Source organism: Cupressus sempervirens, chromosome 9, assembly GCF_028749045.1.
Source record: "Cupressus sempervirens isolate cs-2001-9-10 chromosome 9, ASM2874904v1, whole genome shotgun sequence".
Lineage (NCBI taxonomy): Eukaryota > Viridiplantae > Streptophyta > Pinopsida > Cupressales > Cupressaceae > Cupressus > Cupressus sempervirens.
Genome location: NC_143126.1, coordinates 3005934 through 3033890, shown reverse-complemented (window position 1 = coordinate 3033890; position 27957 = coordinate 3005934). Strand labels below are relative to the sequence as shown.

The following is a 27957-nucleotide window of genomic DNA, read 5'->3' as shown; positions in this document are numbered from 1 at the left end:
TTCATTTCAGTCTTGTGGGTCTGTCATTATTTTCTGTTATAATTAAATCAAATTAAAAGAATAATTAATGATTTAATTTAATAGAAAAACTTTAAGGAAATTTTGATATTTAATTAATTGTGAAATGAATTAAATTTAAAGCTTTAATTAAAGTCTAATTTTGGGTGTAATAATATTTATTTTATTTAATAATAATATATTTAGGAGTTCATTTTTTAATAAATACTAAATATTATTATTACTTAAGTTAATAAATATTTTTATCAAAAAACATCTCAAGAATTAATTAAAGAGAGAAAGAAAATTATTTAATAAAGATATTTTAATTAAATGGCAAAACAATTGTGCATGAATATTAAAATATAATTAAATAATAAAGGTGAAGATTTTTTCACGTGATTACAAGTCAAAGCCCTAAATTGGGGAAAAACTCTTTATTAACAATTTAGAGTTCATTTCTCGGGTACTAAGTTTTGGAGGAGCAATGTCAAAGAAGTAGGTTTTCAGAAAGAAAGGGAAATACTCATGTGCTCTATGTGTTGTCGAATTAGCATCAGATTCAAATAGAATCTTGTGGTTAATTTGTACAGTAGATTTCCATTCTTAAATTTCTTGTCTTCTTCGTGTATGGATAAATCTATTCTAAGGATTTTAGATTTGGTTGAAATCGTTGTGTCGTAATTTACTAGTTTATGTTCCTGATTTCATCTGTGAATGAATTAATTAAATTGAAACCCTTGTTGTATATTTTAATTGTTCTCCATTCTGAGATTATCTGGATATGAGTTTTGAGAATTTAGAAACCCTCGTTCTGTTAATTAAATAGAATGTTTTAATCACGTAGGGTTTGGGAAGAGAAATTGAATTTTAAAATGCAAAATCTGAATGGTTGTTGAGGTTTTCCCTATCAAATCTAATTTCACAATTTTTATAATATACCCCCCCACAGCGGCGAGAATGTTGTCAGCGGCCATTCTAGCTACCGCACGGTAGACTCAGTTGTCATGACAGTAGGTACTATCGTAGGCAGTACTCTATTGTTGTAACAGCAAGTATTGTCGTAGGCAATACTCTACTATCATAGCAACACTTTAGCCTATGAAATTTTAAAAAATTAGAGATGGTAAGTTTCATTTTTTTAATTGTTTCTTATTTATTATTAATTTTTATTAAATTAAAATTATTTTAATAATAGATTTATTAAATGTTAAATTTAATAAATATTTTAATTATCAAATGTTAGAATTAATTTAATAAATGTTTATAGTAGTTAAATGTTAAAATTTATCAATATTATTTTATTATTAGACTAATAATTACTTTATTAATAATTTAATATAAGTTATTTTATTAATAAGTCAGTGATTATTATCTTTAATAATCTAATGATTATTGATTAAAAATTAATAATATTTAATTAAATTTGTAATTAATGTATTATGAAATTGTATATGTAAAGTAAATTTAGAAATTGTAAACTTACAACGAAATGAAAACTTGAACCTTACTGTTAACTTAATCTATGTGTTTTCAAACCAAACAAGACTACAAAACTACACTATCTTTTGTATGTTTTCTTGTATGTCAGGTTTGGGGTTGACATAGAGTGTTGACTAGTTTCATGATGTCTACCAGAGGCCGAGAGCAAGTGTTTTGATGATTTCTTGTGATGTCATGATTTTGTAGATATGTACTTGATTTTGAATCAGTCCTGTTAAGATGATTGTATTGGTGAAACCTATGATTTTTTATTAGTGTTATTTCAATGCTTTCTAGTTGTTTGTTTAAGAACTGATGGGTGTTTTATGGTTGTATGAGACCTTCTGCTTTTTTTGAGCTTAGGGTAGGTTATTTATATGCCATGTTGGGAAGTGGCTTGCAATGGAGGTTGGAGCCTAAAGAGGCTACATGGGTAACCCATTGTAGGTTGTTTAAATAACTGATAACATTTCATTAAATGAGAGTAAAATGAATTAATATGAGTCACTGCTTTTCATCGCCCATGTCTCTAGTACTAGTATAGGCTAGGATGGGAGTATGGAGGATGCTTGGTTGCAACCTTGCTTCGTTAATATGCCTTGTTAGTAGGAAAGGATACTAGTGTCGTATAGAGACACTAGGGGCAGAGTCTAGTCAGGCTACCTGAGTAACTTTAGAGTTGGCTCATGTGATGAAACTTGCCCACTTGCATAGTAGATATCCTATGTGTCATTATTGCCTCAAGGTTTAGATGTCACTTGTGTCTTGGTACCTTGAGTTAGATTGCTTTCAAGTTTTCTTGACCTAGATGTTGATTTTGACTTTTGGGATTGTTATCTTGTTTGGGACTTGAGACTATCTCCTCAGCGCCATGGGAGTGGACCCTTTTTGGGTTACCATGAGGTCGGGTGCTAGTTTTTTTTACTTTTACCATTGAGATCCGATAGTTCGATGCCATGGCTGGAGTTCCTTGTTCTGCATTTCCTTTCATTCCATTTTTGTGTACTATGATGGATGGTTATACCTATTATATTGTATTTTAATTCATGGATCTTAAAGAGATGACATAATCTATTTTTATGATGTATATTCTTTCAATGTTTCATACCCTGTGACCTATATAGTGGATGATTGTGCATTTTGAATATTGTCAAGTGGCATTCAGGATAATTGTATATTATTTAAATGGATTCGTTCTTGTAGACTATTATTTAATGTGGATGGGTTATATGTTAGTTTTAACATTAATTAAACTTAAATGTGATTCAACGTCATGAGACCCTTAAGAATTGTAATCTATTTTATAGTATGTGCTTTGTGTTTTTTATTGCTTCCGCTATATTATTTATGTTGTTGTTATGTTATTATCTTTTTTAAATAAAATAAAAATGTTTGGAAAACTTAGTGAAACTTTAGGTTAATTTCTTTTGGGTTCCCTGGCAAGGCGTTACATGCAACATCTTAGAGGGGCCAAAATCATTAAATGGTGCTACACTTGGGTCTTTCATGAAAAAATTAGTGTATGCATGTACAGGAAATTGGTGGTTGTGCATTATGCACATGAATGTTGACCTCTTGTCGTGGGCATTAGTTCTCCTTGCCTCACCTAGACTGCAAGGTGTTGTAGAAGATAGGAGACAGAATTCATGGGTAGCACAAATTGATACACGATATAGAGGGAGAATTTGATATCATTGTCAGTCTTTAGGATCATATAGCATAAGAATCTATGGTCAGAATTGAGCTTTCTATCAGGTTGAACTTCCTAGCTTGTAATATGGCTAGGCTTGATCCAGGTCTAGATGACAATGACACTATTTCTTATCTTGCTTGGAAATTGGAACTAGAACTCATTTATTGTGATTATATCTACTACAAAAGTTTGGAAAGGTTATCTAAAAATTCCTTTCTCTGTGATTGTACAGTTAAGAGAGATAAGTATTTTGTAATATTGGATAGTTGATTTCAACATGATCTTTATTATTGTTTATTTTCTAAGTTTTTCAATTACTCTCTTCATTGTAGGATACAACCCAAAAAACAATGAGAAGAGGATGTTATTGATCTTTAGAGGGATAATTTAGCTTCAAAGGTAGGCTTCATAATTAAGAGGGGGTGCCTATGGAATCCCCTTGATTCTCATATATGCTTGTGATGCTTCTAGTATATGTAAAACTTTGAGACATAAATGGAACTAAGTCTTTCTTTGTTATGCACATTTCTATTTTTATGTAAACAAATGAGAATGTAAGATTAGCTATGATCACTCTTTCATTATACGATAGTGAACACCATATTGAGAGAGCGTGTTAGAAATAATAGTTACCAATATAACTGAGAGGGGGGAATGTGAATTAGTTATATGACAATTAAAACATATATCCTCTTAAACAATCTTGACCAATCAACCAATGTAAACAACAACTATAAAGAGATGCTCATACACAATTACACCAGAGATGTTGACTAGGAAAACTCTTGATCAGAGGGAAAACCTTGGTGGGAATGATGCCCATAAAATGATGTACTAATATGAATATTCCTTGCTAGAGGATGGGCCTTGTTAGGAGTCTATTACAATATTTATTTAGTACAAGAGTCCTTGCTAGGAGACTTTGAATCCCTACTAGGATATTCCAACCTTGTTAAGAGTTGTGTCAACCCTATTAGGGTTGTGGAAGGTAGTTGAACCCACTGTCCAAACAACTTCAGGATCATATCAATGAACCCACTGTCCAATTGACCTCGATACTATTTGTTGGTACCCTATGTGGACTTAGTTTTTCAAATTTTTGAATTATGGTTACGATCCTTTTTAAACCAAGGTTCAAAGTAGTTCAAAAGTGGTTCGATGGTTCAAATTGGCATCTTACAGGTTCAATTCAAGAAAATTTCACATTCATCATTTGAAATGCAGATTCATTGATTCAGAAAAGTTTAGAATTCAATGGTTCGAGTTCAGAGTTTTAGAGAATTGAAATTCAATTCAAAGGCTCAATAGGTTCAGTGATGCAGACTCAGCCCAAATAATCAAATTTAGTGTATTGAGTTCATTATTTTGGATACTTTAAATAGTTGAAAATCCATAATGCCCCAAAGTCAGAATTTCCATTTCTATCAATGCTTGAATAATCTCAACCTTATTAGGAGATTCCAACCCTATTAGGAGTTGTGTCAACCCTATTAGAAGTTGTGGAAGGCAGTTGAACTCACTGTCTAAACAAATTTAAGATCATATCAATGAACCCATTGTCCAATTGACCTTAGTAATATTCCTTTCAGAATAATAGATGTGTAACACGCTTTTACTTCTTCCTCTATCCAGTATGTTGGACTCCTTCGCCTTCAGATCATGCAATCAGATTGTTAGAATTCTTTAGAATAATTGAGAGGGGGGGGGGGGGGGTGAATCAGTTATTCAAGGTCCAAATGCCCTAATAATACTTTTTAACAAATTATAGTGAATCCATAAACTTTTCATCCATTCAATCTTAAATCAATCATCCTTAGCAAATTACAGTAAATCAACATGCAGAGATAAAACATGCAAGATCAACACATGACACAATGATTTACGTGGAAACCCAATTTGGGAAAAACCACCAGTAACATGCTACTTGATTTTCACTCTTCTAAAGTGATGCCCTATTAAAGGCTTACAACACACTGTTAAATGTGACCTTGTTAGAGGATTTCACCATACTGTTAGGAATGGACCTGATCAAAGGACTTTAGAACATTCGCTTGGAATGTCACCCTGTTAAAAGATTTACAACATAGCTATTAAACCAACCTAAGTCCATAGGATTTAAACTAATTGTTACAATTGCTAGAAAGTAACAATAATAGCTTCTTGATCTGATACAACTTACAACATATCTTGCAGATTTCATATCACACTTCAGCTCAATCCTTTGCTTGGCTTTAATCACTTTAGCTCTAACAGCTTGTCATCTCAAGCTTCATCTCCTTGAGTCTTCTTACTCATCATACCAATGCAATCATATATGTGGTCATTTGTTGAAGCAAAGTAACTGTGCTTTCTTACTCCTTAGCACCTCCTTCAGCACTTTATGCTTTCATGCTTGACCTCTATTCCCTCTGTGCTTCATGACCTTGTTATTCCTTAAATAGAAATCTAGATTGCCTTTACCACTCGATTCTCCCTCTCCAACTTTAGGATTTCAAAATGGATTAGGTAGGATACAATGTATCTACCCCATATCTTGCTCTTTTCTAAAAACTTCGTCTAGAGTCCAGTTGTATTCTCCAAAAATGTTCTACATGGTGTTCTGTGCCACCAACTCATCACTCTTATTTTCTATTTAATTCACAGAATTCAAGATAACAACCTTGTTAGCTCAGATCTGATGAATCTTCAATTTTTGAAATAATGCAACAACTCGATACTATTGGTTTATCGATGCTCGGCATCTCTGTGTTACTCGGCACTTGTATTTGCTCTACACTTGTTTCTGCTTGGCACTTATTTCTACTCGGCACTTTTATTTGCTCGACACTTACTTCTACTCGGCACTTATTTCTGCTCGGCATTTGTATTTGCTTAGCACTTATTTTTTCTTAGCACTTGTATTTGCTCGGCACTTATTTTTGCTCGGCATCTAAAGTTCACTCGGCACTTGCTGAAGTTAAACTTGCTCAGCTTCAACTAGGAATCTGTTCGGCACTTACTAGCTTTCTCGGCTCTCTCTCTCTAATGAACTTAGTTCTTCTTTACAAATGACTTAGCTAAAACCTTGCATCTTTGATATATTTTAGTGTGCCCATTTTCTTGTGTCTTAGAGTATGTCATCAATACACTTTTTCATCAATGGCTTAGCTAATCCTTGTACTTCATTACAACATCATAACTTCAACCTTTCTCTAGGTATTATGGTTACATCTTATTGATTGCCTCCTCCTTGTCAATCAATCAATTGATAGTATTTGGATCACTAAAGCAATTGACATTCCTACAAGCAACAAGTTTGACATCAATGACAAAACAATGATTGAGAACATTCTTTACTAGTTCCATTACTTTTTATGTATAATCATTTTCAACAATCTCCCTCATGATCTTTTTCAATCATTTCCAACAATCTCCCTCTTTGGCATTGATGGCAAACCAAACTGATCAATTGATCAACTTAGTTACCACCAAGATTGTATGCATTATCTTGATTGATGCATCCTTACTATTGATCTCATATATCTCCCTCTTATATATCTCCCTCTTTCTTTGTATTGATCAATTTTTTTGCATATTTCTCCCTCTTTGACATAAATGCCAAAGATGTAGCATCTTTAACATGCGAAGTATAAGCTTTGCATCTCATGTTTTCTCCCTCTGTCACCATGCTTGTGACTAATTTGGAGTTTCTGCTCCTGCTGTCATCCTCTACATCATTCTTCTAATATTTCAATGATTTGTTCCTGTTGATGCAAGGCAGCTTCCTTGTTGTTTTATACTGCTTGAGTTAGGGGCATTACCCCCAACTTGCCTCTAAGATATTCATAAGCATCCTTGGGCAATGGTTTTGTGAAGATATCTACTGTTTGTTCCTTTGTATGAATGTACTCTAACTTCACTTGTTTGTCTTCTACTAATTCTCTGACATAGTGATACTTGATTGCAATATGCTTGGTTTTTGCATGCATTACTAAATTTTTGGATATGTTTATAGCACTTGTGTTATCACAATACAATATCACAGGTTTAGTTACCTCTTCTTTCATTCCTTTCAATAGATGTGTGAGCCACACAATGTTTCTGCAATTGACTGTTGCTGCCACATATTCTGATTCTGCAGTTGACTGGAATGTGCATGTTTGTTTCTTCCTGGTCCAAGTTACTAGCCTTTTACCTAAAAATAATGCACCTCCACTTGTGCTTTTTTTGTCATCAATGTTGCCTCCCCAATCTACATCTGTATATGCATTGAGTTCAAACTTCTCATTATTTTTGTAATATAGACCAAAGTTATCAGTTCCTTTGAGATACCTCATTATTCTTTTTACTGCTATGAGATGATTTTCTTTGGGATTATCAGAGAATCTAGCCACTATTCCAACTGCTAATGCTATGTCTAATCTACTATGTACAACATATTGTAGTTTTCCAATCATGGATCTGTACATCGTTTGATTTACTTCAGCTCATACATCATTTTTGGATAGCTTATTTCCTGTTGCCATTGGTGTGCTGACTGGTTTGGACTCCTCCAATCCAAATGTTTTAAGTATCTCTTTGATGTATTTTGATTGTGTCACAAATATACCATGTTTTAGTTGATGTACTTGCAATCCAACAAAGAATTTGATCTCTCCAAACATAGACATCTCAAACTCATGTTTCATTTTGTCAGCAAAGCCTCTACAAAGCACTTCCTTTCCTCCAAAAATTATGTCATCCACAAAGATCTTAGATACAATAATATCCTTACCTTCTTCTGATTTGATGTACATGTTGTTGTTATCATCAGTTCTTTTAAATCCTATTTGCACTAGATACTTGTGAAGTCTTTCATACCATGCTATGGGTGCTTGTTTCAGATCATAGAGTGCTTTATGTAATTTGCAAACCATATCCCTATTGTTCTCATCAACAAATCCCTCTAGTTGTTCAATATAGACTTCTTCTTCTAGTATACCATTTTAAAAAGTAGACTTTACATCCATCTGATAGACTTTAAAACCTTTATATGCAGCATATGCAAGTAAATTTCTTACTCCTTCCATTCTATCAACAGGAGCGAATGTTTCCCCATAGTCTAATCCTTCTTCTTGAGCATAACCCTTGCATACTAGTCTAGCTTTGTTTCTAGTAATCTCACCATTCTCATCTAGCTTGTTTCTGAATACCCACTTGGTGCCAATCACATTCTTGTCAACTGGTCTAGGAACCAAACTCCAAGTTTTATTCTTCTTTATTTGATCAATCTCTTCTTCCATAGCTTTATACCAATCATCATCTTGTAATGCACCATATATTGTCTTAGGTTCAGATTTGCTAATCAAACATGATTCATGTCTTAGTTTTTTCCTTGTCATTGGTCTTGCATCTTTGTCACCAATTATCTGTTCAGCAAGGTGATGTCTTTTTACATATTTGGATAATCTTGGTTCTGTCCTTGTTTGCATGTTTGATCTTTCAGATTCAGGGTCACTATGCACTTCGTTGTCAGGTTATTCTTCATCTATTTCATGTGTACTAACTTCAGGATCAGATTGTGCATTTTCTTCATTTTGTAACTTGGCTTCTGAATGTAACTCGGCATTCACTGGTTGTGACTCGGCTAAAACTAAAATTTGTTGTTGAATCTCAATTTGTTTGACAACATCCTCGTCAACAGGCATTCTTTCATAAGAATACACAAAGGTTCTGTATTCGTTCATTTTCTTTGGTTCTTTAGCTTGGACTTCTGTATGCTCATCAAAGATTACATTTGCATTTTCCACAATTTTGTTAGTGTTAGTATTCAAACACTTGTATGCTTTACTTCTAGTGGAGTAACCAAGGAATATACCTTCATCACGTTTTGCATTAAATTTCCCATTTCTAGCATCTTTAAGGATAAAGCATTTGCAACCAAATACTTTGAAATGTTTTACATTGGGTGAGTGACCATACCATAATTCAAAAGGTGTTTTATTTGTGCCTTTCTTGAATTGTACTCGGTTTAGTGTATGAACAGCTACACTTACAGCTTCTCTCCAGTATTTTAGAGCAACAGTCTTGTCCATCATTAATGTTCTGACACAGTCAATCACAGATTTATTTCTTCTCTCAGCAATTCCATTCTGTGGGGGAGTTCTAGGAGCTGGCGTTTTTCTTTTGATTCCTTTGTCATTACAAAATATCTCAAATTTGTTTGATGTGAATTCACCACCTCTGTCTGATCTCAAGCATTTCAAACTTTTTCTTGTTTCCTTTTCAACTCTAGCCACATACCACTTAAACATTTGAAAAGCATCAGATTTTTGTTTTAAGAACATAACAGTCATCATCCTAGAATAGTCATCAACAAACAACATTATGTATTTATCTCCTTTGTAGCTTTGTACTTCCATTGGACCACATAAGTCAGTATGAACTAACTCAAGTACTTCTTTAGATGTATAATTTTTGCTTTTGAAACTTGACTTTGTCATCTTTCCTAGCTGACATTGTTTGCACATGATATTGTCAGGTTTTTTTAATTTAGGTAAACCTCTGACTTTCTTCATTTTACTGATATTGACCAGATTGTCAAAGCTAACATGACATAGCCTTCTATGCCATAACCATTCATCATCAAATTTTGCAATAAAACAATAAACATCATCCATATCAAGGTAAAATAGATTACTTCTTGTTTGATCTCCTTTTTCTATCAATTTTCCATCAGTATCATAGATTTTTGCAGTTCTGTTTCCAAATTCTACTTTGCATCCTATATTGTCTAACTGTGAGACACTTAGCAAATTGTAGTTTAATCCTTCAACATAGTATGAATTATCACATGAAATTTTCTCTGTAAGCTTAATGGAGCCTTTTCCTTTTATTTGACATGGAGCATCATTACCAAATCTAACACTATTTCCATCATACAGAGTAAAGTTAACAACCTTACTTTTGTCTCCTGTCATGTGATGTGAGCATCCACTGTCTATGATCCATTTGTCATTTTTGTTCATACATGTTACCAGTGTTGTAGGTTCGTCTTCATCAGACTGATCCTTCATGGCTACATAAACAACTTCATCATCATTATCATCAGAATTCTCTTCAGCAATATAACACTTCTTGCCTTTGTCTCTGTAATCTTTCTTATCATCTTCTCTTTTATATTTGTATTTGTTGCCTTCCTTGTAATCCTTTTTCTGTGTACACCTTGCAGCAATATGTCCTACTTCATTGCAATTGAAACAAATGATAGGCATCTTACCTTTGAATTTTCCTTTGCCTCTGTGAAATCTTCTAGCTAGCAATGCCTCCAATTGTTCCACATCTTCCTCATTAGTGCTATTGTCACTGGATACATATTTCATTTTTCTTCCTTTCTTTGATTTTACCTGTTCAGCATCTTTCAGTGATAGCTTGGCTTTGAAAGCAGATTCAACATTCTCAGGTCTGTAGTTATCAAAGTTAGATAACTCAAATGCAGTCAGTCTACTCACTATTCCTTCAAAATTTAGATTGTTTCCTGGTACACATCTTAGTTCTTGTATTGCTAATACTCTAATAGCATAGATAGGGAGCAAGGTTCTTAAGAACTTACTATTAACAATATCTTCATCTAATTGACCATTCAAACATCTTATTGCACTTATGACTTTCTTTATTCTTGCACCATACTGAGTAGCATTCTCACTTTCCTCCATTTTCATATCATCAAACTTTCCTCTGAGGCTTTCTCTTTTTGCTCTTTGGACATTCTGATAGGGCTTTCCACATTTTGAATGCAGTGTCACATCCTTTGATATCATCAAATTCAGCATAGTTGAGTGCAGAAGCAATCTCCAACATTGTCTGATTGTGTTCCTGTTTGTTTTTCAAATCTTCTGCAGTAAGAGTACCAATTGGATCAATATGTTCAGTAACAATTGAATTTGGGCATAATCTCCTATGGATCCAAGATGTAGCTTCATCAAACTTTTCCATGCAACAAAGTTGTCTTTGTTGAGCTTGGGGGCTTCTCTCTTAGGCATTCTGATCTTTTCTGCTTGTAGTCCCTTTAAACTGAATCAGCAATTTGGCTCTGATACCAATTGTTAGAATTCTTTAGAATAACTAAGAGGGGGGGGAGGGGTGAATCAGTTATTCAAGGTCCAAATGCCCTAATAATATTTTTTCACAAATTATAGTGAATCCATAAACTTTTCATCCATTCAAGCTTAAATCAATCATCCTTAGCAAATTACAGTAAATCAACATGCAGAGATAAAACATGCAAGGTCAACACATGACACAATGATTTACGTGGAAACCCAATTTGGGAAAAACCACCAGTAACATGCTACTTGATTTTCACTCTTCTAAAGTGATGCCCTGTTAAAGGCCTGCTCTGTTAAAGGCTTACAACACACTGTTAAATGTGACCTTATTAGAGGATTTCATCATACTATTAGGAATGGGCCTGATCAAAGGACTTTAGAACATTCACTTGGAATGTCACCCTGTTAAAGGATTTACAACATGGCTATTAAACCAACCTAAGTCCATAGGATTTAAACTAACTGTTACAATTTTGAGAAAGTAACAATAATAGCTTCTTGATCTGATACAACTTACAACATATCTTGCAGATTTCAGATCACACTTCAGCTCAATCCTTTGCTTGGCTTTAATCACTTCAACTCTAATAGCTTGTCATCTCAAGCTTCATCTCCTTGAGTCTTCTTACTCATCATACCAATGCAATCATATCTGTGGTCATTTGTTGAAGCAGAGTAACTGTGCTTTCTTGCTCCTTAGCACCTCCTTCAACACTTTATGCTTTCATGCTTGACCTCTCTTCCCTCTCTGCTTCGTGACCTTGTTATTCCTTAAATAGAAATCTGGATTGCCTTTGCCACTCGATTCTCCCTCTCCAACTTTAGGGTTTCAAAATGGATTAGGTAGGATACAATGTATCTACCCCATATCTTGCTCTTTTCTAGAAACTTTGTCTAGAGTCCAGTTGTATTCTCCAAAAACATTCTACATGGTGTTCTGTGCCACCAGCTCATCACTCTTATTTTCTATTTAATTCACAAAATTCAAGATAACAACCTTGTCGGCTCAAATCTAACGAATCTTTGATTTTTGAAATAATGCAGCAACTCGGCACTATTGGTTTACTGATGCTTGGCATCTCTGTGTTACTCGGCACTTGTATTTGCTCTACACTTGTTTTTGCTTGGCACTTATTTTTGCTCGGCACTCAAGTATTTGTTCGGCACTTATTTATGCTTAGCACTTATTTCTACTCGACACTTGTAGTTGCTCGACACTTATTTCTACTCGGCACTTGTATTTGCTCGGCACTTATTTATGTTCGGCATCTGAAGTTCACTCGGCACTTGCTGAAGTTGAACTTGCTCGGCTTCAACTAGTAATTTGTTCGGCACTTACTAGCTTGCTCGGCTCTCTCTCTCTAATGAACTTAGTTCGTCTTTACAAATGACTTAGCTAAAACCTTACATCTTTGATATGTTTCAGTGTGCCCATTTTCTTGTGTCTTAGAGTATGTCATCAATACACTTTTTCATCAATGGCTTAGCTGATCCTTGTACTTCATTACAACATCATAACTTCAACCTTTCTCTAGATATTCTGGTTACATCTTATTGATTGCCTCCTCCTTGTCAATCAATCAATTGATAGTATTTGGATCACTACAGCAATTGTCATTCCTACAAGCAGCAAGTTTGACATCAATGAAAAAATAATGATTGAGAACATTCTTTACCAGTTCCATTACTTTTTATGTATAATCATTTCCAACAATCTCCCTCATGATCTTTTTCAATCATTTCCAACACAGATTTGGAACTCTATGATCAATAACAGTAACCCTTGAGGTCACCTACACGCATTCATAAGTCACTCTACTCTGTTGCGTAGTAATTCGTGAGTCTTCTCTGTTTCCTCCTTTTTTTAAACACAAAAAATATATTTCCTTTATACCACACTCAATAAAAAATCCTTGAGTCAACTTCACACTTCAGTATCATATGTTAATTAAATGAAATATACATTTAATTAATGTTGTCGGCTCATAGTTATACACAAACTTTCACACATATGACTTTCGTACATGCACTCTCTGACATCATCAGTGGTCAATATACTATCTCCAGCTAACTACGCAACCCTTCATTATGAATGTAATGAACTGTAACAATCACACAATAGGAATTGCTTTCCTAATACTCTATTTCCATACAGTTCTCTGTAGATCAATTATATCTTTTGTACAGTATCGATTTAGGTTCTGTGCACTTGCCTATGTAACAAATACACAGTGTAGTATGCACTAGTAATTGCACATCATCAGATAAGTAATATAATGTTCTCAATATAGAAATCACAATATGTTGCTTTGTCAGTCTTTTAAAAACTTATTACTATGTTGTCATCAATACAAACACAGTGATAAATACATCATATGAATGTTTTGCAATGCTCCCCCATAGCATCAGCATTCATGCTAATAGAGAGTCCATGATGACATCATGTTGAGAGATTCCATCATGGGAGTTGGATGTCATGTTGAGAGATTCCTTGATAGTTCACATTGAGAGAGATTGTGATTGAAGGTTTAATTATGAGCCTTACAAATATGTCATGTTGAGTGATTCTATGATTATTAACATTGAGTAAATTGTTCTCTTAGTGTCATGTTGAGAGATTCCATGAAATTTGTTTGTGTTTTCTGTAGGGTTTTCATGTTGAGTGATTCCATAAAAAAATTATGTAAAATATGTGATTAGATTTTATTATTGACATTTTGATTGTAGCCTTGTGTGATTGTTCAGCTCAAGATCTCTCTCTAGCATAGAGGGAGTCTTAAGGATTGTAGTTGCTATAAAGATCTTTTTCTCTAGAAAAATGGATGTTATTACCATTATTGTCACCATCGGCTAAAAATGACACTTGTGTTTAAATTATAATATCAAATGTTATGACATGTGTCTTTCGACATGTGTTAAGGCATGGAAATTTGAAGAGTTATAATTGTAATTGTAAGAAAGAGTCATGTTTTGGAAAATTGGAGAGACCTTCGGTTGGGATGTGAAGAGTCTCTTCATACGTTATATATATCGCTTCAAGAAAAGGTCATTGCACACTTGAACATTTTTATGATTAATAAAATTACATTATTGTTGTGTGGCTAGGTTTTTCCTTTCATTCTAGAAGGGTTTTCCTAGGATATTTTTGTTGTCTATTACATTTGTTTTTCCTTTCCATATTGATATTTGTCTTTGATTTATGGGCCCTATCTTTAACATATTTGACCACCCAACCCACAATCAAATGCTAATTTTTTTAATAAGATTCTAGACATATATAAAAGACTTGTGTCTTAATGTGGCAATTTTAAAAAAAATTATCCATGTAAATAATCAATTAGGATTTTTTACTACAACTTTTTGGGAATATAAAAGCTCATGTGTTTGACCACCATGATTTGTTCCAAAAAAATATTTTTTATTCCTAATATATATGAAGCATAGAATGGGACACATTTCAAATTCAAGATGTTTTCTAATCATTCCACCATTCAAGACTTCAGACATATTTCTATTAGACAATGAAAATAGTTAATTATTTAAACTCAAAAGTTTTTAAAAAAACTTAAATATTGGTGGAAAACTGAAAATCCCTTAATAATGCCTATTATCATCGATTTCGGGTTTAAAAATACATCAATTCCGTGGCTTAAGTCTACAAGAACAAGGAAACCTTACAAACACATTTTTATGTGTTGACTTCCTAGATTTGGTATCCCTAATGCAAATCTTGGAGATGTCCCAAGACAAATCTCAATGATGCAAATTTGGGTCAAAGATATTATATATGAGATAATATTGAATACCTGATGCACATCAAATATCTTAGAATACATATTAGATATTTGACGTGTTTAGTATATTATTATACTATAATATATATTATATGATATATAATACTATATGATCTTATGTAATACATGTTTCGTACTATACTATAAAATATAATTATTATAATAGATTATAATATATTATATATTATAATTTTTTAATATATAATTAATATGATACATTAAATAATATATAATAAACTAAAATTATTATATTTCTATTGTATGTATGGTGTTATATATATTTTTAATATTGAAATCTTATATAAATATTATATATTCTCTTATCTCCCTCTTCAAGAAGACTTTTCAACAACTCTAATACAATGAACAATAAAGAGACAAACAACCACCTACTTGATATATCATACAAGATGTAGTAGTGTTATATCACCTCTTTATAATGTCTATCCAGATATCAAAATACATGGTTAATCATTTTTCCTTTTATTTAATTGATTGAAAATCAAAATATAATTATTTTTATTTTCAATTAATTCACTAATATTCTGATCTCTGAATACACAGTTTGGTTATGATAGATCTCAAACATCAAGTGACTTCATGTGCATCGGTACCACCTCCAAATGATTTGCAGTGAATCATATTATTCTCCCTGTCTTGTGGTCTCACCATACTCGATTAAAGAATAACTTTAGTCGTTTATGACTAAAGGAAATTATAGCAGGTACTCCCAAGAAAGTAGATAAAGCGTCACCTTGGGAGATTCCAAGAAACGGGTTAAAGCTAAAAAGCATGCTTAAATATGATATGGCCTAATGCATGTACATTGTACGCTTGTTTAAAAATTGACAATTCATAACTCATAAAAAACTCTTATCAAATTCTTTGACCATCCAAACTTTTTCAAAAGATAATCAGCTACCATGTGGAGCATTCATGAAAATGGGAGATGGCTGTTGTGAACTAAAAAGACTCGAAATGCTTAGTTGACTTGAAGAAAATATACAAATATTTCAATTATCTGATCTTGCATATTGATAAGCAATGTGTTCAACGAAAGAGAAGTTTTTTTTTATTGCTTTAATTACATATTTCTCGCCTTGTCCACGAATAAGAAATTTATCAGGTACGTCAGAAATTTTAGTCACAGAGAATGGAGACCTTGAGTTCTCCGATTACAATACAAGTAATAATATAGCCTTTATATGACACTGTAGCTAGGTTCTTGCTTGAAATGCATTCGACTTACACTCACCTTAGAGCCAAAATTTGAATATTCTATAAAGGTATGGGAAGTGAATCTCTAAACATATCAAATTTACATAATATGATTTTATGTAGATTAAATCAGAGTCATGAGTGAAACAACAGCAATATACATACATTCTACTGATGTATCTTCTTTTCATATGATTATTTGGGAGGTTGAACTGCTTCCTTGTGATGAGCAGTGAAAATCCATAACTGTTTGTCTGAGTGGCTTTTTCTCAGAGAGCATGTTAACCACATCTTTCATGGATGGACGATCAGATGGGTGTTTGTTAGTGCAGAGCATGGCTAGATGCAGGAATAGCATTGCTTGCTGTTCCTTCACACAACTCATATTTTTGTCTACAATGTCCATTACGGAACCTTTTCTGTTGTGTACCTCCCTGCATTTGCTGCGAGCCCAGTCAGCAATGGGGATGCCATTGGAATCTACAGGACTCCTGCCCGTTAAGAGCTCCCAAAGAATAACTCCAAAGCTGTAGATATCTGCTTTCTCATCAAAGTGCTGTGTAGAGGCATATTCTGCAAGGAAAACCCGCATATAATGATCAGTGGCTCCCTACACTTAAAATTCAATGGTAAATATTTGCTTTGAATGTATCTGATAATAAACATCTAGGCTTTCTAAATCTGTAATTCCAAAATAAAGTTTTTCAATCATAGTACTTCTGGATCAGTATTTTATTAATCGTTTTTATAGCCTATACTTTGATGGAAAACAAAGTCTGGAACAGGGAGGAATTCTATGATCATTTTATTGATGCTAAGAAAATTATCGTTTAAAATAAACATTACATCCCAACATACGAAGATTAAAAAGACATAACGGATATCAAAATATGAGCGCTGATTTTTCATAATACAAATGTAGAAGTTGGATGAAAATCAGAAGTAAATAATAATACCTGGTGCAGTGTAGGCGTTGGAGCACATGGTGGCTTCCCTCTGCATGAATTTGGCTAAGCCAAAATCAGCAATCCGAGGCTCCATTTGACCATCCATTAGCACATTGGTTGGCTTCACATCTCCATGCACAACCACAGGATTGCAGTCATGGTGCAGATAGCTCAGCCCCTGAGCCATTCCCTCAACAATTTCATATCTGCTCACCCAGCCAAAATCACCCTTCCTATTATTAATCAAATCGCCCAGGTTACCGTTGGGCATAAATTCATAGAGAAGCAAAAGGCTTGGGTTTTCATTGCTGTAACAGAAACCCAGCAGTCTCAGTATATTCTTATTCCGTAGATTGCCCAGATTATCAATTTCCTGCATTGCTGTTTCTTTCAATTTTGAGTTGAAAATCCTTAACTTCTTCACAGCTATAACATCACCGCCAAGCATCTGTGCTTTGTAAACAATTGAAAGTGGTTCGCTCTCAGTCACTCCTGAAGTTGAAAGCCCGGAGGATCCCATTCCAATAACATTGGAGCTCTTAATGGCCTTCAAAACATCCTCTACAGTGAAGCTAAGGCGCCCAAAAGAAATCATCTTCCATGGGGCCTGCCCTGGACCTGGCCCGTCCTCATTGTATATTTCACCCTGCCTCTCTCTAGCACTATATCTGTATTTCCCTGCTTTGTAGCGCTTGTAAAAAAAATGACCCCCCACAATAACAATGAACAAAGACACTGCAAATCCTGTTCCCATGACCCATACAATTGCCCCTGGTTTTGCTCTGGCATGCATCTGGTTCGAATCCCCGGGAGAGCCAGGGGTTCCATAGAATGTCATATTTAAACAAGGGGTCGCCAGAACGCCGCCGCACAGGAAATGGTTACCGGTAAAAGCCCCAGCGTTTATCTGCCGGAAAATCCCCTCCGAGGGCACTGGTCCGGAAAGTTCATTGAAAGAGACATTGAAGTATCGCAAGCTGGTACAGTTATTGAAGTCAGCCGGAATCGTGCCGGCCAGAGAGTTGTGGGAGAGATCAATGTTGCTCAAGGCTGGGATTCTGGCTAGCTGAGAAGGGATTAGCCCCGTCAGCTCGTTGTGACTCAGATCCACGGTGTGCAGTTTGTGGCAGCGAATTATGTTAGTGGGAATGCTGCCGGAAAAAGAGTTGTCTTGTAATTCCAAAGTGTCGAGCGAATCGCAGGCATTGAAGGGAGGCATGTTTCCGGACAGATTTGCAGAAAATGCAGAGAAAGTTTGCAGCGATGGCGATGACCAGAATTTGGCCGGAAGTCTCCCTCTCAGTGGATTGTGGGAAATATTTAAATATGTCAGCTTCTTCCCGGGGAATCCTAATGCAGGAGCTTTAAAGTCAGAATTTGTAGAAAGGAGTAGCTCTGTAATAAAATAAACTAAATATAAAGTCCCGTTTTAAGAGTTTGTAAATGATGTCTCCACAATGAAATCATTTACCAGTAGATCGATAAGCAAGCAAATTTGAAGAATTTTAGTGTGCAGTTCCTAAATTGACGTTTCGGAAAAACTGCAAATTCTTTTGATGTATTTAAATGTAATTATTTTTCAACAAACACACCCCAACATGTAATGAAGAATTAATACAGTGTCAATTAGATGAATATTATCTTTTTAAAAAGGATCCCTAATTTTTCTGCGCTGGCTGCCTTTAGGAGGGGCTACAATTTTTTCTAAATTAATTATTTAAACATTTTTGAATTCCCGCTAATAGATTGCAGTTTGTACACAAAATCATAATTTCCAAATGATTTCTAGCTTAAATAACCTGCACCGAATCCTCCCGTGAAATTGTTAACACAAATCATAAGTTTTGAAAATTGTCGCTAATTATAAAATTACGGTTTATACAAAAATCAGAATTTTCCTAGAGATTTTTTAGCTAACATTACCTGCATCAACTCCTCCTGTGAAATTGTTCATAGAAAGATCCACGAACGTTAAATTGGGCAGCAAGGCGAAACCCCGAGGAATCGGACCGGTGAAGGTATTGTCGTGGATACGCAAGCGCCACAAAGACTGGCAGTGTGCCAGGCCCGACGGGAGCTCGCCTGAAAATCTGTTGGAGAAGAGAATGAGTTTGAAAAGCTCACCGCCAGCGCAAAGATCCGGCGGTAAGGCTCCCGTCAAATTATTGGTGGAGACATCTAGGAATTTGAGGTTAGAGTGTTTCCCAAGATACTGGGGCAGCTTCCCTGATAAGTAATTGTTCCAGATTAGAAGCGTCTCTAAATTTGGCAGCTCCGCTATTCCTTCGGGCACCGTCCCGCTCAAGCTGTTGTACATGACGCTCAGCAAACTCAGCCTTTTAAGTTTAGTGAAGGTCTCCGGAATAGGTCCGGAGAGAAGATTATCCGACAAATCTAGCGACTGCATACTTGTCATGTTGCCAAATTGTGGAGGTATAGACCCGCTCAAATTGTTTCGGAAGATGAACATGGAATTCAGCTTCGACAGCTTGCCCAGTTCTACAGGCACCGTAGAGAATTAACAAAAATCAGAATTTTGAAGTTATTTTCCCAGTATAACATCTTAATTTAGATAGTGCTATTTCTGTTTTATGTCTTTCGAATCAACATTTCTCATTAAATTCTATAGTGTAATTATTCTATTATTCGAACAAAGGAGCATCAAATAATCTGATTTTATGATCCATCGCCAAATGAATCAAAACAGATATACATTTACAGAAACTTCATAAGAGAGATAGATTTGCAGATTAAACGTGATTTAAACTGTTAATTCAAAAATATGTACAATTAAAAACCTGTGGAAAGGAAAGGAAAGGAGGTTTTATAGTCCACGACACTATGCCATAGTTTTTGGGTTTACATATGGTGGCAGTGATATGGGACTACCTCGTACTCTTTTTCGAGAGGCGCTTGGCGCTACAAACGAGGCATACATACCCTACCCCCCAGTGGGATTTGAACTTGTGACCTCTCTTTCAAGAGTACAAGTTCTCCACCACTAGGCCAACTCAGGATAACCAAAACTCCTGTTCCGGTCTAAATCATTGGTTAGGTACTAATTTTCTACTCACTTCATTATTTGACAAATGATTATTATTAATTACCACCTAAACTCAAGCTGCTCGAGAGAAACAGATCAGAGAAGGACAACGATTTGAGAGATTTAATTTAACGTTGGAAATGAGCCCAGCCATGACTCCTCTCAGGCAATAACTTTTTAAATATTCAATCGACCATAAAATAAGATTAGGTGGTGTGTCACGGGATAACCAGCAGCAGACAGACAATCAAACTAACTCTTTTGAAGAGGAATCTAGGACATCACTAAAACATGACGATTGATAACATTTAAATAAGAGGTATCCCTATTATCTTTGATTGCAAAAATTCAAAAATATTCAATTTCCAGAGATGTTGATGGGAAATGCGAAATACAAAAAGGTAATGGCATGTGATTGTTACAGGAGTCGGTAAAATAGAAGGCCAAGGATGTTGACCAACATAGAGACCAGCAAGCCAAGGATGTTGACACACAGAAAAGCGAGGGGTTTGCAAAGCTCATTCCGACGAAAATGACAAAGAAATGTCTAAAATTCCGGAAAACAGAAACAACAAAAATACCTGATGGCAGATCGCCAGAAAGATTAGCACCAGCAATGTCCAAATACTCAAGCTCCGTCATGTTCCCGAGCTCCGGCGGAATTCCGCCGGAGTATGAATTATATCCGATCTCCATATGCCGCAGGCTCTGCAACCTCCCAAGCTCCGGCGGAATAGGTCCCGTGATCGAATTCCCGGCCAAGTGCAAAAACCTAAGATTACTGCTAAAATCTCCATACTCCGCCGGAATGGAGCCCTCAAAGTAGCTCCCGGCCAGATTCACCTCCTCCAAAAGCCTCAGCTCAGCCAGTTCCACAGGTAACGGCCCGCTAAAACTGTTGCTAAAAGCGTTAAATATTACCAAATTCTTCAGCTTTGAAATTCCCCTGGGAAGATCGCCATTGAAATCGTTATGGCTGATGTCCAGGGTTCGAATCTCAGTCAGATTAAAGACCGCCGCTGGCAAAGCATCGCTGAACAGATTCTTACTAATATTTAACTCCAGAAGATCTCTCAGCCCCTGAATGCTTTCCGATATGTTGCCCGTCAAGTTCATGTTGGAAAGATTCAAGGCCACAACTTTAGCACGGCCAGGGTCACACGAGACTCCAGTCCAAGAACAGGGCGAAGCATTTTCTGAATCACTCCAGTCCTGCAAACGGACGGAAGAATCCACAAATCCGGCCTTGAGATCCAGCAAAGCCTTTCTCTGTTCAGCCAAAATATCATCCAGAGAAGCAGCATTTTCAGCTTCCATGCCAATGATCACAACAATCATGATCGCAACGGAGCAGAAACCGGGGATTTTCCCCATTTCTCCTCGCGCTCGAGCTTATTCACTGCAGCATTCAACGTTCATTATTACGATTAAATATCTCTTCGCTTTTTGGAGTCCACTACGGGTATTTATAGGTCTTCTCCTGTTACTCAACAACTCCACAACCAAATGTCTGTATAAGTAGAGGGGAAAAATAAGAGAGAGAAAAGGAAGCGGTAGAGAGAGGTGTAAGGAATAATCCATCCATGCAACGTTGGTCATGGTAATTATTGTCATGGCATTTTTTTATTGTATGTAGCTGCGCTTTTGCTTTAGTCTTGTCACACACTCACTTGCCAGTCAAAAGAGTAATGTTTTACACTTTTCTTGAAGAGAAAACTTAAAGAGGAAATAATATACCGTAGTCGTAGGTTTTTACCTTTGTAGAGGACAAAATATTTACTATGTGATAAGAAAATTTAGTGCGTTGTGAATTACGTACGTCATAATGAGTGTTTGTTCATTTGTCTATCATTGCTTGCAGCACCAAATCCTGACTAGGGGTTGTATGGCCCGTTTGAATTTAGTATTTTTAATTTGTTGTTATAATATTTTTAAATAAAATTTAGTGAGCATAGGATTAGGATCTTTCAGTTGTTATAGTTCTGAATGGTGTATTAGATTTTTAAATTAGGTGTACATTGTGAAAAAATTTATGGATGTAAGAGTTCAAAAGTGGTAATTTCAAAGTGTTGTCCAATACCTATTTAAGATGTTGTGGCAATAATCTTGTACTACAACCACCGTGTTATAAGTAGTGCTAATAGAGTTATTGAAGTTGCATAACTCTTCCAATTTAAGTTCAAAAATTTTAAGTATGTTTAATTTTTTGATTTTTTTAAGTTAGTAATTGGAAAAGTGAACATTAATTAGAATGTGAGTAGTAACTAGTACTCTTTCCTTAATTCACTATTTGGATAGGATAGGATACTTTTGAGATACTTCATAATTTTGAAAATATCACCAAGCCTTACCTAAATTTTCTAGCTCAAAACAGAAAACTCATAAACTAAAACCAACATGAAAAATGAATTCATCATCGTCAAGATATAAACACATTCAATGTAAAACATAGAAAGAAATTTCAAACAAGTAGAGTATCGATTTATTTACCAACTTTTTATAATATATTTCTTTTTAACTATGTAAATGTTTGGAAGAAGGAACCAATACCTAAATGTGTTATAATAGTTGTGATAGGAGTCAAGTTCATTTGATACCTATACTTATTAATTTAATACTCACACTCATTCATTTAACCTCCAATTTTTTTGACAATATTGGATTAATAGTTGTGACTTAAAAGTTGTCATTATAATGATGACTACTCATAATCAAATGAAATGTACATTTAGTTGTAAAAAGTAATCAATCACGTAATGTCACATCTATTGGGCTATGAAGTCCAACAGTCACATGAATGTTCATTCACCCTCAACCCTTCGTATTTGAAGAGCTCTTTATAATGGTTATGTGCAACCCACATATTGTAATTGGATATTTCAATAATACAATTGATTTCGTGCTTGAGTGTGGACACATGCTAGTTTGTCGAACCACAATAAATATTGTGTTCTTTTATTTTATCATCTTTGTTTATGTTTTGTTTCATTTATTTGCTTGTTTTATATTTATAGCATGAGTTGCACAAGTATTAAGTACTATTTTTCATTATCATCGCTCTTGCCTTTTCTTTTTCTTTTTTTGGAAACCGAGGCAAAAAAATATGTTGATGTGGCATCATGTTTGATGTTATGACCATGAAACCTTAGTAATAAGTAAGAGAACTCGTTAAATAAGTTACTCTAAAAAAATTTGAACTGATTTGAAATTTCCATGTGAGATTTTGAGAAGTGTGAAGTTATGGTGCTCAACTACTAGATCCTCTCCTCTACTTTAATTACTTTCCTCGTCCTAATAGATCCATGAAAGAAATAACATCTATAATATTAACTTCATTGTTACACTTCAATATCATTTTTTGTATATATTCTCTTATACTTTAAGATATCTTATAATCATTTACATTTCTACATTATTACATAGATTATTATTGTGTGTTATTTTACGTTTTTTGTTTCTCTCTTTCATGTGTGTGTGTGTGTGTGTGACATTTATTGTTATTTTCCCTTTCTTTTATTTTATTATCTAATATTTTTATCATTTCTTTACTTCTTCTTTTAAGTATCTAGTTTACTATTAAAATCAATAGATCTTTAAGTGTAATCTAGAACATTATTAAAAAAATACATAATTAAATTTAAAAATACTACTTTAATAATAAAAATCATATATTTCATATATTTTTTATTATAAAATAATAAAAACTCATACCTTCTTATACTTTTCTTATATCATATTTATACCTTCTTATATTTTTCTTATATCATATCTATCTTTGTCCTTGACCAAATAAGATTTGTAAATACTTCATTAAGTGAGAATTTTAGACAATTTACTATATTATTTATATCCTCGTCTCTCTAATTTCACTTCTAATGTGAATCATAAGGCCACACAATTTAAATTTAATGGAGGGAAAACATTTGTAGCTTGCTTCGAATATGTAAAAGTCACTTTCATTGATTTTTATAATTGTAATTATTTATAATAATCTTAATATTGATTTCATCTAATCACATTAAAAAGAGGTGTCAATAGTTAAACATAAAGCACAGGGCAGAGATTCTTTCAAATGACTGTTTCTGTCAATTAATGTTCCCAAGTCAAAGCCAATAAAACTGCAAGAATAAAGTACAAAGTTAAGTTAATAAAGAGCGCAATTTTGGGCAATATAAGAAGGAAACAAGGAGAATATTTGGGGCCGTCAAGAAGTGAAAGGAATTTGATGGGAAACAACCCATATTGAATGCTTTTTCGCCTTTAGTTTACAAAGTAAGGAGGTTGAAACTCACTCAATATTTCAAAAGCTTTTTCTTCTGTAGAAAGGTTCCATTGACCAAACATGTACATCAGCACGATTTGTATGTACACACCAAGATTAGATTAAGAGTTAAAGATGACTCATTCATATTGTTTTACTATTATCTTTGATAGTAAAGCTAATAATCTTTTTTAATGTTTCTTGTTATACTAAGAGATAAAAGAGAAAAGTATCATAAAAATGGCAGAAGAAGAGTTTTGTTGGGGAGGAATTTGAATTTCGACGTAGTATTGACAAAAAGATGTAAGATTATCTAGAAATTGGAGTTTTTTTAAAGACAAACAATGAAATAAAAATATTGGTCTTTTTAGAAGTTCTAAGTATGACTAAGGAGTCCACTGTTCAAACAGAGGAGTCCACTATTCAAAATTTAATATGTGATGTAGATATTATCTATTACAGTTCAAACTTTCGAATGTACATTTTGGTTAGGTTCAATCTATGGATGAATTTGAAGGGTTGAATCTTCCATGCACATGGTTGCTTAGTTGAAATGGACTTGTAGTTTAGATGTATGCTTACTCATATCATTGAAATCAGCTATACAAAGGCTAATATGTCGACATTTATGTATGCTAACATGTTTTCATTTTTTTTAGAGATGGTAGAATATGGTTAACAAATTATTGTCCAACAATTGTTAAAAGAGTCTTAGGAGAATTGGGATTGAATCACTTAATCAAAGAACTAAGAAAATGTAAGTTATTTTTATAAAATGCTTTTTGCTTGCTTGTATAGTGAAGTGGTTGCAATGATAGATTGGCAATGCATTAGTTGGTTGTCTAGCAAATAAATGTAATAATTAGTTTTCTCTATCAACTAAGATCACCTTTACCCCTTGTTGAGACCAAGGTTATAATGCTTGGACAATGATTCCATATTAGGTGGTGTATATTTTAAGGTCACAACTATAAAATGCTTAAAATAAAAAAATTTAATATTTATTTCTAAAACATGAGTTTAAGTTAGTGCAATTGAGGATGCTTCTTTGAGATTGCAATGACAATATTGAAGAAGTTAATTTCTTTTATGAAGTTTGTCATGTAATTATGGCTTTACTTTTTGAAAGGTGCATGTTTGGTTGAGGTATAATAACTAGAGTGCATGGAGATTTTCTTTCCCCATCTTATTTTGTATTCCATTCTCTATTTTACAAGAAGAAATAATTTGCAAAAAGGAAGTTACAGTGAACTTTTGAGGTTGAGAGCAACTAATTACAAAAAAGGGTGATAATTGTCAAATAAATATTTTGTAACTTCCCAAAAATGGCATTGGAAGGAAAGTGGTGTGTTGAGAGAGTTGTGTAGGTGTAGGAAGTAATGTAACTATGTCTAGATACTTATAGAAGAGGGATTCACGGTGATTTGAGGAGGCCAGTGATAAAACTATGTGTTCATTTTTTGGCTAAATACTAAAGATTAGTAGAAGAGGGGTAGAAATATGTGTTGGATTCATATATGACAAGGATACAAGATAATTTGATGGTGGAAAATGTATTCTATTATGTGATGTGTGTGTACTGGTGATGGTAGAGATGAACATATGTTTTAAGTAGATTTATAGTGTTGAGGTGGTCAAAACGTGTTAAATTTGACAATTTATATGATTGAATAGCTAAAGTGAGTTTAGCTATCTGGATCTACTTTTTATTTGTAATAGTTTGGTAAAAATTTATTATTTGAATATTATTGGGTCCTAGCTTGAAGATTCTTGTGTGTGCGCGTGTGCGTGTGTGCGTGCGTGTGTGTGGGGTGGGGGGTTGCATATTTAGATACATCTATATCTATATCTATGTTTATGTATGAATGTGTGTAAATATAGGAAGAATTATAATGATTTATTTAGCAAGTGACATGCATTAAGTACATCGATAATAATTTGTAAACATCTTTTTTTTATGTAGGAAAGTATCTTGATAAATTATATAATAGTTTATAACCATTAGATATATGAATAATAATTCCTAGACATAGAATGGAAAACCAATGACCTGCAAATATCAAGTGTAGAGATAATCTACCTCCTACTAAACTGACAAGATTTATGAATAAAATCTTAATCATAAGATACATGAAAAATATTCTCCTTCTCTTAAACATTCTCTCAAATTATTTGAGAAACAATAATGTAGCCTATTTCCTCAAACATCAAATCTTACAATCAATAATATTTTAATATTAATATACTCTTTATGAACTTTTTTTTTAAATGTCATTTTCCTCTTTGAGAGGGATGTTGGACGTTTGGTGAGAAAAGCAAGCACTAACTATTATGCACTATGGTTGTACTCCCTCATGGAATCATTGTCCAAGGTGTCACGTGGAAGGAAAATACTTTTGAGTTGTATTGTTCCATCCAAACCAGAAACAAGAACAAATCCCCACGAAAGATATGCCCTCGAATTCATAGTTGCCTAATCATTAAATTTAATATGGACCCCAAATTTGTTCCTTCTCTCACACTTTAACATGGTTTGACAAGAAATCGGAACCAAACTTTCAACGGCTAGTCCATTGGTTGGCTTTGTAGGAGGAACATTAGATTGGTGTGGGGTACTATTTGGACATCTAAAATGTTGTGTCAAATCTTTTAGGGAATATAGATAAGATTTCATTAATTTAAATGAAAGAGGGTACCACAAATGAATGTTGGGCTTTAATTTCTATTGTATATAATAGAAAATGGTAATATTTGTGAAGAGAGGATTTACAATGAAATTAAATTCAGACCACAATTATTATTTATCACTTTAGAGAAAAACTTCAAAGAAAGTACTCTGAATAGATTTGTATTTAAAGATTATTTTCAGTTGGGATATTTTTATGTAAGTAATATATTAATTTTAAAGTTCTTTTTGAATAGATTTGTTTTTAAAGATTATTCTCTATGGGGATATTTTTATGTAAGTAATGTATTAATTTTAGGTGATTGTTAATATAAGACAATGATATGGGTGTGACGATTGTAAATTAAATTTATTATTCATCTTACATATATGTGTGATGGGAATTATAAGGTGTAAAAAAATGTATCCTAAAGTAATTGATGAATTTGTATGATCAAGATTAATTAGAAAAATAAGATATGAAAATATAGTGCAAATAAGGAAATACTATATTTATACCATCATCTTTTAGACTATATAGTTGTGTTAGCATCTAATACTATTATGTTCATAGATTTCTAGATTCAATTGTGTGTTTTTATATCATCAATGTTTCAGATCACATTTTGTGATCTATCATTGGGATTAAGCAAAGCACGAGATGCATAATAAATGCATCTCATGCTTTGCTTCATCATGATGATGGATCATGGAGTGTGATTTGAAAATTTGTTGATGGAAAAACACATACAATCGAATCCAAAAATCTATGAAAATGGATTGTGGAACTT

General features: G+C 33.8%; 1 protein-coding gene across 1 annotated transcript; it reads right to left on the bottom strand.

Moving 5' to 3' along the window:
* Positions 1-16079: 16079 nt before the first annotated feature.
* On the bottom strand, positions 16080-21732 carry LOC149537332 (uncharacterized). The gene is made up of 4 exons (XM_089802845.1): positions 20822-21732; positions 19121-19696; positions 17207-18547; positions 16080-16823 (listed from the first exon to the last, which is right to left on the bottom strand). The coding sequence occupies exons 1-4, from the start codon at positions 21612-21614 to the stop codon at positions 16438-16440; spliced, it is 3096 nt and encodes a 1031-aa protein (XP_089658971.1). The 5' UTR covers positions 21615-21732; the 3' UTR covers positions 16080-16437.
* Positions 21733-27957: the final 6225 nt, after the last annotated feature.